At 42.1% G+C, this 11,277-nt stretch overlaps 1 protein-coding gene across 2 annotated transcripts; it reads right to left on the bottom strand.

The window, feature by feature from the left end:
• Positions 1-54: 54 nt before the first annotated feature.
• LOC110535799 (retinal dehydrogenase 1) lies at positions 55-9,910 on the bottom strand. 2 transcript variants are annotated; one of them, XM_021621087.2, is made up of 14 exons: positions 9,495-9,910; positions 7,832-7,971; positions 6,422-6,526; positions 6,083-6,223; positions 5,798-5,927; positions 5,127-5,188; positions 4,847-4,975; positions 3,314-3,427; positions 2,977-3,079; positions 2,640-2,824; positions 2,280-2,444; positions 2,018-2,175; positions 1,630-1,704; positions 55-1,523 (listed from the first exon to the last, which is right to left on the bottom strand). In XM_021621087.2, the coding sequence occupies exons 1-14, from the start codon at positions 9,550-9,552 to the stop codon at positions 1,451-1,453; spliced, it is 1,638 nt and encodes a 545-aa protein (XP_021476762.2). In that variant the 5' UTR covers positions 9,553-9,910; the 3' UTR covers positions 55-1,450. The 2 variants fall into 2 exon arrangements, with proteins under 2 accessions (XP_021476762.2, XP_021476763.2); XM_021621088.2 differs by having other exon boundaries at positions 7,832-7,968.
• Positions 9,911-11,277: the final 1,367 nt, after the last annotated feature.

Raw genomic sequence — 11,277 nt, 5'->3', positions numbered from 1 at the left:
TGACATAACAGCATCCAAAATTCCAACATGAGGAGATTTTCTGTGACCAATTTAGGGAATGTTTATTTATTTATATTTGTCTCAGCAGAAATCTAAACTTCTACTCATTTCAGTCTGAAATCGTATGTTAATAGTTTGTAAGAGATGCATTTGTAGTACTTTTTTTGTCTTCCAGCACTTTACATTCACACTCGGTAATAACAGGGTAATAACTATGTTTTAACTACAGTAGTAGTTACCAATGTAGTTTCCCCCCCCCCCAATCCTTTCTTGTCATCCCAATTAGCCCATGGTTTGTTAATCGGAAGATGGAAGCTTCTATGTAAGAACGCCGAATCAGTGCTGGAAAATAACCACATTACCTGTTCGTCTTTAGTTCTGTACTGTTAAATCCATTCCCCATGAAATTGTCACGTGGCCTTATTCAGTGTAAAGTGTCATAAAGTGTTCAAGTGACAAAACAAAGCCCAGTACATAATCAGAGGTTTCTTTATTGATAAAAAATATATGCACAAGATTTGACAAGTGACATTCGGTGACGTGCTCTAACTTAACTAAAAAGGAAAAAGACGGCTCAAAGACCGAGTTATTGAGCTATTGGTCGGCCCGGGGCAATTTGGTGTCACTTTACACAAAATAAGGCCACATGACACGTTTACGCGGAATGGATATAATAGTAGAACCAAAGAGAAATGGGTGATGTGGCATTTTCCTGCACGGATTCAGCGTTATTACATAGAAACTACCATCTCTGTTTCCAGACACAAAACCATTAGCTAGTTAGAAAAGGGTTGGATGGCTATTGTGTTATTGGGCTGTTTTCACCAACCTGGAAGGTACAAAAAGCTACCGTTTTGCTATTACAACCAATAAAATACAAGAGTTACAACATATGTCTACGAATCTCTATGCCAGATAAATCAGGTTTTATATGCTTACTTATGGGAGATTTACAAAAGCAAACACACACACACACATTTACAGAAATACACCGTCACTATCCATTGGCAATGACAACGACAAGACAGTATGTACTATAAACCACACAATTAGCATTCCAACGGATCTCAAACTACTGGACTGTTCAAATAGATCACATACAGTGTACAAATGATAGATTATACCAAAAACATTGTCTTTCTGTCGAATTGGACCAGAATAACCAGTGGGATGCAGTTTATATGATAAACCAATGATTCCAATTGATGACAAAGTTAACCGTTTGTGCATGCAAACTTGTTTCGGATTAGGTGCTGTCCCGTCTAAATGGTGACGATAATTTTGGGCAACCTTGAGCACTGTGAGAGCTGTTTTAAACAGAAAGTGACTCCCTGTTTTGTCTAATAGCATACAATAGTCTGTGGGTCGTTGCTGAGAATTCCCAGTCGGTCCATAGAGAATTTCGGTGGAAGTCCCACTGAAATACTTGAATGGTACCGTACAGCAAATCTTAGGAGTTCTTCTGTGAGATTTTGATAGTTACAGCCTTGACCTCTGTGTACTCCTGGAGGGCATACTCCCCTCTGAAACCCAGACACATGGTACAAACAATAAGGAAACTAAGATAAACTAATTGAATAAATTAATGTTGGTCTTATTCTAGAAATCTGGAAATCTGGAATCACTCACAGTTCTCTCCCATTCCCGGACATCTTAAACCCTCCGAAGGGACATTGGGTACTCATGGCATTGTAGCAGTTCACCCTATGATAAAGAGGAAATCAAAGACCCAGTTCAAATACCTTTGAAATACAAAATCTGGCAGCGTAAATTCATTCGAAACATTCCTTCAACAATGTGCGTTATACGGATGTGATTATTGAACTAGATTAGAGTAAATTGAATAATCCATAACTAATCACGTCTTTATAATCTACAGTGTTGAAGAGGTGTTTCATATGAAATCACGCTGCCAGATTATAATGAGGTTTACAGAATTTGCACAGATCTGTGCTCTTTTGCCAGATGGAAATGTTGCCCGAAATGGTCAAAAGCTTTTGGCGGTGTCCATACATACCACACCATGCCGGCCTGTAAAGCTGAGGACACGGTGAGGGCTTTGTCGATGTCATTGGTGAAAACTCCGGCAGCCAGGCCGTAATGGGTGGCGTTGGCCCTCTGAATTACCTCATTCACGCTGCGAAAACGCATGATCTGCTGCACCGGTCCAAAGATCTGAGCGAGAGAAGAGAGAGAAAGAGAGGAGGGGGAGAGAAAGAGAGTGAGACAGAATTTGTGCATTCTCATGCATGCACGTATGTATGTGTGTGTGTGTTTACCTCTTCTCTGGCAATACGCATGTCGTCGGTGACGTTAGAGAAGACAGTGGGCTGGATGAAGAGGCTGTTCCGGTTCCAGGGCCCACCCCCACACTCCAGTGTGGCCCCTTCCTTCTTCCCACTCTCGATTAGCTCCAGGATCTTATCAAACTGCTTCTGATCTATCTGCACCAACAAGGAGAACATCCGACAAATCATCACCACACAAGCTTTGACTGTCATTCTAAAAGTGTTAATATGAAAGCCTCACATCTTGCGACTTTGATATTAAAACTCACTCGACTGTCCTGAACTCACTCGACTGTACTGCTGTTGTTATCCATTTGAGGAATAACAGTGTGTTCTACCACTATACCTTACCTGTGGTCCCTGGTCCACTCCTGGTACCAGTGGGTTTCCCAGGACCTTGTTACGGGCCTTTTCCGCGCTACGACAAACAAACTCCTCATAGATGGAGTCCTCCACAAACACCCTGGAGCCAGCCAGACAGCACTGGCCCTGGTTGAAGAAGAGACCACTGTGGGCCTGTTCCACTGCATACTCCACTACAACACACATACACACTCATGTTATGTTCATGAACACTTACTTGTATACACAGACACAAACTCAACGCATCCCAAAAACATATACACAGAAACACACACAGACAAACATACGTATGCACAAACACACACACGCACACACTCACACTTACAGTCACAGTCTGCGAAGACAATATTGGGGTTCTTGCCGCCCAGCTCCAGAGTGACACGTTTCAGGTTGCTGTCACCAGCAGCCTTCTGGATGAGTTTCCCTACCTGGAAACCACCACAGGAAAAAATGCTCAATTTACAACATAACTAATACCAAACCCCCCATCCTATCTGGTAACCATTCACACCAAATGGGGAGGGCACTGGGCTATTGGTTTAGGAGATAGCAGATTACGTCAGAATCTGGACCAAACAGAAAGGATATTGTGAATTAAGGTTTGGGTGATCAGTGACATGTGTCATGATTGAAAGTGAATGGGTCATTCTCTGAATACGTACAGCAGTTGATCCAGTGAATGCTATTTTGTCAATGTCCATATGATGAGCAATGGCACTGCCTGCTGTTGGACCGTATCCTGGCAGCACGTTCACCACGCCCGGGGGAAAACCAGCCTGGATACACACACACACACACACACACACACACACACCACACACACACACACACACACACACACACACACACACACACACACACACACACACACACACACACACACACACACACACACACACACACAGAGACAGAATGAAAGAGACCAACACAACATGATCTTATTAACTCAGGTCTATATTTTTAAAATGTCTGATTTTGGAATCATTAATTATGGACGTGCCTCAACAACATTATGCCATTAGCTAGTTCTACCAGCTCTCATAGTCTCACTTCAGAATTAGATGTTCATCCATGTTTCTAAATCGTCAAATTACGAAGTTCTTCCAAATGTCAAATTTCAAAGTGTTTAAAACCTTTTGTGACTAGGGGGCAGTATTTTAATTTTTGGAAAAATAACGGGTAAACGTAGTAAACAGGATATTTTGTCAGGACAAGATGCTAGAATATGCATATAATTGACAGCTTAGGATAGAAAACACTCTAAAATTTCCAAAACTGTAAAAATATTGTCTGTGAGTATAACAGAACTGATGTTGCAGGCGAAAGACTGAGAAAAATCCAATCCGGAAGTGCCTCATGTTTTGAAAGCTCTGCGTTCCAATGCGTCCCTATTGAGCAGTGAATGGGCTATCAACCAGATTACTCTTTCTCCATATTTCCGAAGGTGTCTGACGTAGTTTTACGCATTTATGTTGAAGAATACCCGTAAGCGGCTACATTGCGCAAGTGGTCACCTGATGGCTCCCATAGTGACTCTCACGTAAAATACAGAGGTAGCCATTATTCCAATCGGTCCTAGAGAAAAAGGAACTGTCCCGACGGATATATTATCGAATAGATATTTGAAAAACACCTTGAGGATTGATTATAAACAACGTTTGCCATGTTTCTGTCGTTATTATGGAGCTAATTTGGAATATTTTTCGGTGTTTTTGTGACTGCAATTTCCGGGCGATTTCTCAGCCAAATGTGAAGAACAAACGGAGCTATTTCGCCTACAAAAACAATATTTTTGGAAAAAAAGAACATTTGCTATCTAACTGGGAGTCTCGTGAGTGAAAACAACAGAAGCTCATCAAAGGTAAACGATTGCTTTTCTGATTTCCGTGACCAAGTTACCTGCTGCTAGCTGGACAAAATGCTATGCTAGGCTATCGATAAACTTACACAAATGCTTGTCTAGCTTCGGCTGTAAAGCATATTTTGAAAATCTGAGATGACAGGGTGATTAACAGGGTGATTTCACATAAGGGTAAAGAGCGGGGCCAGATTAAAACGGGGGGAAAAAACACACTTCATCCTTGAGGTTGAGGGTGAGTAATAGTCGTTGAGTTAAGCACAACAGTGTGCGGCTAATGTGTTGTGAGAATACCTCTGACGTATTAGAGGTGGATGTTCACATGTGTGTAGTCTACCTCTTTGATAAGGCAGGCCATGTGCAGGGCTGTTAGTGGTGTCTGTTCAGCTGGTTTGATGATTACAGTGTTCCCACAGCACAGAGCTGGAGCGACCTTCCAGGCAAACATCATCACAGGGAAATTCCACTGAGTTCAGAGGAGCAAAGGTATGGGTTATATGAGAGCTAAGGACACACGTGCACGCACGCACGCACGCACACACACACACACACACACACACACACACACACACACACACACACACACACACACACACACACAAAGGGGATTTACTTACTGGAATTATTTGTCCACACACCCCAATGGGCTCGTGTCGTGTGTAGGTAAAATACTCTCCATCTGAAGACAATGGCATGTAAAGGAATTTGGGCAGTAAGACTGCTGTTCTGGCCTTTGAAACTATTTCATAATTGTTACAGTACCAGTCAAAGGTTTGGACACACCTACTCATTCAAGGATTTTTCTTTATTTTTACTATTTTGTACACTGTAGAATAATAGTGAAAACATTAAAGCCATGAAATAACACATGGAATCATGTAGTAACAAAAAAAGTGTTAAACAAGTTTTTTCAAAGTAGCCACCCTTTGCCTTGATGACAGCTTTGCACACTCTTAGTTTCTGGTGGCTACTTTGAAGAAACTCAAATCTAAAATATATTTTGATTTGTTTAACACTTGTTTGGTTATAACATGACTCCATATGTGTTATTTCATAGTTTTTATGTCTTCACTATTGTTCTACAATGTAGAAAATAGTAAAAATAAAGAAACACCCTTGAATGAGTAGGTGTGTCCAAACTTTTGACTGGTACGGTATGTAAATACAATTGTTGATACACATAATTTAATACAATAGATATATATATACAATATATTCATGTCAATCGGGTGGATATGATCTCATATTTGGGAGATGGTCAAATTAAAGTGTTTGGGGATTAACTCACCTACAGGAATGGTTTTGCCTTGTATCTTGTCGGCCCATCCTCCATAATAACGCAGGGTTTTAACAGTGGCCATTAGATCCACAAAGTATGCCATGAGGAAGATCTTCCCTGAGTCAAGAGCCTCCAACGTCTGAGTACATATATATTAAACAGAACTCCTCAGCAACATCTAGCAACTCCATAACAAATATTGAGCCCAGGTATGGGACATGTGGGACATATGGTTGTTGAGCACTTGCAGTGTTAGACTGTGTGTGTGTGTGTGTGTGTGTGTGTGGTCCTCACAGCCAGTCGGAGGCGATCCCTCTCCACCAGGTCAGCCAGCCTGTTGAGCAGCAGCCCTCTGTCGGACGCATCCATGCATCGCCATGGAGACCCCAGCTGGAAGGCTGCCCTAGCACTCTGGACCGCCTTGTCCACATCCTCCTAGGTATGAAAGGAAAGTTAGGCACACACATCCACACAGACAGGCACACTTACGAAGGTCACACAGGCACACAAATAGACACAAGCGCACAAACACCCCCCCTTTTTCTCTCTCTCTCTTTCTCAACCGTACTCAAAGAACCATACACAAAAAAAATGTATTGATTGATTGTTTGACTAATTGACAATGTCACTCACGGTGTCTGCCTCCTCTACCTCACACAGCAGGTCTCCAGTGGCAGGGTTGTGAACTGGCATCTTCCGTCCGCTGCAGGACTCATGCCACTCGTTATCAATGAATATCTGATCTCCCCAAATCACAGAAAGACACAACAGCAAAACAGATGACGTTAGTAAAAACCTCACTAATGAAAAGGCCTTGCACACAGACCCAACAAACCCCAAGCTGGTGCTGTACACTGAGTGTACAAAACAAGAAGGACTCCTTCCTAATATTGAGTTGCATCTCCCCTTTGCCCATTCACCCTCTGAATGGCACGCATACACGACCCATGTCACTCTTAAAAATCATTCTTTATGCTGTTCTCCTCCCCGTCATCTTCACTGATCGAAGTGGATTTAACAAGTGACATAAGTAAGTGATCATAGCTTTCACCTGGATTCACCTGGTCAGTCTATGTCACGGAAAGAGCAGGTGTCCTTAATGTTTTGTACACTCAGTGTATACTGTACACTACACACAAACACTCCTGTGTCAATGAACTCCTATCCTGATCCTAGATCTGTTTGCGTTGTCTTGACAACTATGGGAATTGACATGCCAAAACATAACAAAACAGTGACCATGGGAGTTGGCTATATAGAGAAAACAGATCTGGGACCAGGCTAATGAACGCCCTTCCCTCCTGTCATCCATGACCACGGGCCTCTGGCAGAGAGCATAGTTTTCCATTTCAGGGAACAGACTCCATAACAATGAGTTAGATTTTTATCCTCAGTAGAGCATGTTTTATAGCTTTGTCCTGACCAGATCTCTGTTTAATGTATAAGGAAGATTAACCTTGGATTAAATCCTTTCACTTGATTAGATGCATCTGAGTGTTGTTGGTAAGTCAATATATTAAAGTAATAAATTGTGGTAACTCTACTGTAATAAACTTTCTGATAAGATCATAGTAAACAGTTTACTGACTTCCTCTGCTCCTGGGAACCGTCTTGCCAAAGGGATGTAAATACCACAATTATTCTACTACATCTCCAATAGACAGACACACACACACGCACGCACGCACACACACACACACACACAAAGTATTCATGAAGAACTATTAATGAAATATGCCATTATAAATCAAATGCATCAGCGCATGGAGATGTTTAGACAGCATTTTGTAGCTGAAGATTTAGAGAGGGGACATCTGGAAAAAGACTGGACTTCACAACATACTGTGTGATATTCACTGTAGCAAAAGCTTTTTCACCACCCAATATACTACAAAATACTCCTAAAACTAATGATGCATAGATGATTTTAGCAGCAAAGTACTCCACAAAATTCAACACTTAAAACAAAAAGCAAAAGAGAATACATAACCTACACAAACATAATGACATACTACATTAGCTATAAAGATTGTTCCAGCTGACCTTAGTGTACTGGACCTCCAGGTTAGGGACGGGCATGGGCATGGTCTGTTTGGCTGGCCCGGCGTCTCCGTGGTCCGGATCATGGTCCTGGTGGTTCTGGCAGTTTCCTGGCTCGGAGCTCATGTTGCCCTGTTTTCCTACTGGGACAGCGAAAGGTGAAATTGTATGACACTGGGCTGAACACATGCCCCTCTCCCATCCCACCTACCGTCTCCTGCCCCTTCCTCTCATTGAGAGGCACTGATTGGACAATAGGCAAACCTGTGGAAGGGGGTGATTTGCATTGTTCAACCTGATTGGAGGGATGGTGAGAACCTGTGAGAACTTCACAGTGACGGGTTCTATCAAAGAGACGTGGTTGGTGGACATTTAAGTAAATCAAACCGACCAATCAAGTTTCCAAACTACGAAAAGAGAAAGGCAACACACAAAAGTAAAAATAACACAGTAAAATCTACTAAAAGCAATACAAGCAATGTGTGTGCCCGTGTGAGCGCACATAGTACTCGCAAGAGCAAGTGTGCAAACGTTGTCATCCCTATGTAATTGTCTTCCCTACAGAATATACCATATGAAAATTGTGCCAAATTAGATATTGGCATCTGCTACTGCCTCACACTAAGGGGTCAGAGGTCGCGACTGGCACCATAAAGTCGGGGCTGGCGGTGCTGGCTCCAGAGCCCTGATCTCATCTCATTAGGCTACAGAGGGAACCTGAGGACAGCAGGGTCATGTTTATTAGGCACTAAATTAAACAAAACAGAGTGAAACATGGAGGAACTCCCTGGAAAAAATGCTGATTTTTGTTTTCCATTGCAAAGGGTTTTAAAAATGTTTTCAGTCCACTTTTTCAAACATCATTATCATGTCACTTTTGGCATCACATGGACTGAAACAGGGAGGGGACTACCTGTTGTGTCTCCTAATGAACACAAAACTGTTTAGTTATTGGACACGAATGACAAATGTTTCTTGTCGGACAGTAGTTGGCAAATATGTTGATAGAGCTGGTTTTTTTGTGACCCAAATTTTTTTACGACAAGAAAACTGGACTATTTTAAGTGACCCAGGATTTCATTGCTAGTCATGTGTGTAACATGTTCAATTTAACAATTAGTTAAAATGGTGTCTTAAAAAAGTTTACTTGGGAAAAAATACTTTAGAAACGATGTATCGTATTGACATTGTGTTTTCATGAACACTACTCTGATTGTGACTGATTTGTAACTGATTCTGCATTTTGAAGCACTACTTGAGAAAGACACAGAATTCAAAATGTATTAGCCTATTATAGTTCATGGATAATATTTCACAGCAGTCGTTTTCGTAATCGGCTGACATTCTTATAAAATCCAAGTCACATTTACAGAAAATGTATCCATTTTCATGTACTCCCGAAGAAAAAAGTTAAAGTTATTTTTCTGTCTTCACTTGATGTGAAAAGTATTTTTAGTTTAATTTTAAAATGAAATCCAAATAGTTTCTAAATCCAAACTTTATACCAAACATAATTATGGTATGTCAAGAAAAACAGGTTATTTACACAAGAATAATGTACATGTATTATCACTTAATTAACCTTGACTTGTGACGTATGGCATTAGCAGACTGTGAGAAACAAATAAATGACTGGACGCAATGGACCTGAGTTTGGCTGTCTTACCTGTGCATGCAGATGGTGCACCTGCAGATTGAACGTTCTCAACTCCAATCACCGGCATGTCTTCAACTCTCTTCACAGCAGCCCCAAATTTGAGAAAGGCAAAAGTACCCAACGCAGACCCACCACCCTTCTTATATAGTTGCACTCACTGGTAAAAAAAATACCCACTTCTTACTGGGACCAACAGAGAACCACGTAGCTGTCGCACCCACCAGGGACCCACGCCTTTGGGCCCATACACTTAATCACTGTTCAAACAGAACCAATCCCTAATTTCCACTTTACACACCACGCTTGTTGTACACTGGCCGCGAGGCAAGCACGCATACCGCTCAGCTTCCATGACCGTGAAATGCAGCATGTCATTTTTTTGATGTGAGAGCCACCTCTTGTCTTTCCCCGTCACCTTTGCATTGGTCCAAACCACTTATCTCTGCTGAAAGGGAAATTTAAAAAAGGGACTAGTTTTACACCACTTTGGGATATTGCACGCCCGATTTGGAGGCGGTGAACGTAATAATTGGGAAGATTTTAGCTTTGATAAGGGCCCCCTGCTGGCCCGCTGTCTCCCAGGAACAATACCATCGCATAACTGTGTCTGGTGCGGCTCTATTTTGGTGTAGCCTGTCTGGAAAGACGCAAAGTCCTTTGAAAATGACCCCTGGGCTTAGACAACATAACCTTCGTAATTAACCCTAGTTAAATAATGAAAAGCACAGCGGAGCTGCGTTTTGGAGTGTTGTAATGTGCCGTGAAAAAGAGCCGTACGCTGATGCATTTTTCTCTTTGTCGCAAACTCAGCGCACATTGTGGACTCACTTAGTAGGCTGATTCTTTGAGCCAATTGCAGTGGCGATGAGGATGAGGATGATATCCTTGTCAATGAAATTAGGCTCGATGGTGTCTTATAAAACTGAACATATGTATGCCAGAAAGAAGGAACAAAAGCCTCATCAGTGCTATTTGCAACTAATGACCGCATCCCAACCCAATAGACATTTAATCAGCTCTACGTATGTTATGCGGGCATGCATGTGTGTGTGAGTATGTGTGCATCTGTATTTGCTGTGTGTTGTAATGTATGTGTTTGTGTGTGCGTGCCTGTGTGTATGGTAGGGTCCTGGGAGGTTCCTTGGTGGTGTCTCCAGTGAGTCTAGTCTGTGTTGGTTGTCGCCATGGTTCCATGACACGTGTTGCCCCAGTGGCTGTGCTAATGACTGGAGGGAGGAGGAGTGGCGGGACTGCCGGATCACTCAGCCTGGACTGGGACTGGGACTGGGCCTAGGTCGGTCAAAGGAGGCGTCGCAGCCTGACAGCACCGGGTGTCCCACAATTGAGCCTGAGTGGAACCGACGACCCATTGGAGAGAGGAAGAGAGGGATATGGAGGGATATGGAGAGAGAGGATTTGCACTGACGCCAGAAACATAGAGAAAGCAGGGCAAGTCAGAGTTACAAATAAAGTAAACATGCAGCATAGAGACAAAATGCTGAGTCTGGATTGGTGGCCTGCTTTCAATGTTGATACTCTATCATGAAATAGAAAAGAGTCAATCCTGTACAAGTCTTCCTCTTTGCATTATCTTGTGAACGCTGGCTTCCTTGTATGATATTATATACACTACCGTTCAAGAGTTTGGGGTCACTTATAAATGTCCTTGTTTTTGAAAGAAAAGCTATTTTTTTTGTCCGTTCAAATAACATCAAATTGATCAGAAATACAGTGTAGACAGTGTTAATGTTGTAAATGACTATTGTAACTGCAAACGGCTGATTTTTAATAG

The sequence above is a fragment of the Oncorhynchus mykiss genome, chromosome 11, assembly GCF_013265735.2.
Source record: "Oncorhynchus mykiss isolate Arlee chromosome 11, USDA_OmykA_1.1, whole genome shotgun sequence".
In the NCBI taxonomy this organism is placed as follows: domain Eukaryota; kingdom Metazoa; phylum Chordata; class Actinopteri; order Salmoniformes; family Salmonidae; genus Oncorhynchus; species Oncorhynchus mykiss.
The sequence above is the reverse complement of the archived record's forward strand: the minus strand, read 5'-3'. Positions and strand labels throughout refer to the sequence as shown.

What these genes read in the sequence shown, in the direction of transcription:
- LOC110535799 (XM_021621087.2), bottom strand. Translation starts at nt 9,552, where the DNA reads ATGCCGGTGATTGGAGTTGAGAACGTTCAATCTGCAGGTGCACCATCT. An exon ending in AGGTAGAGGAGGCAGACACC is followed by an intron (nt 6,224 to 6,421) that starts GTGAGTGACATT and finishes TTTCATACCTAG; the next exon opens with GAGGATGTGGACAAGGCGGT. An exon ending in TGCGTATTGCCAGAGAAGAG is followed by an intron (nt 2,176 to 2,279) that starts GTAAACACACAC and finishes TCTCTCGCTCAG; the next exon opens with ATCTTTGGACCGGTGCAGCA.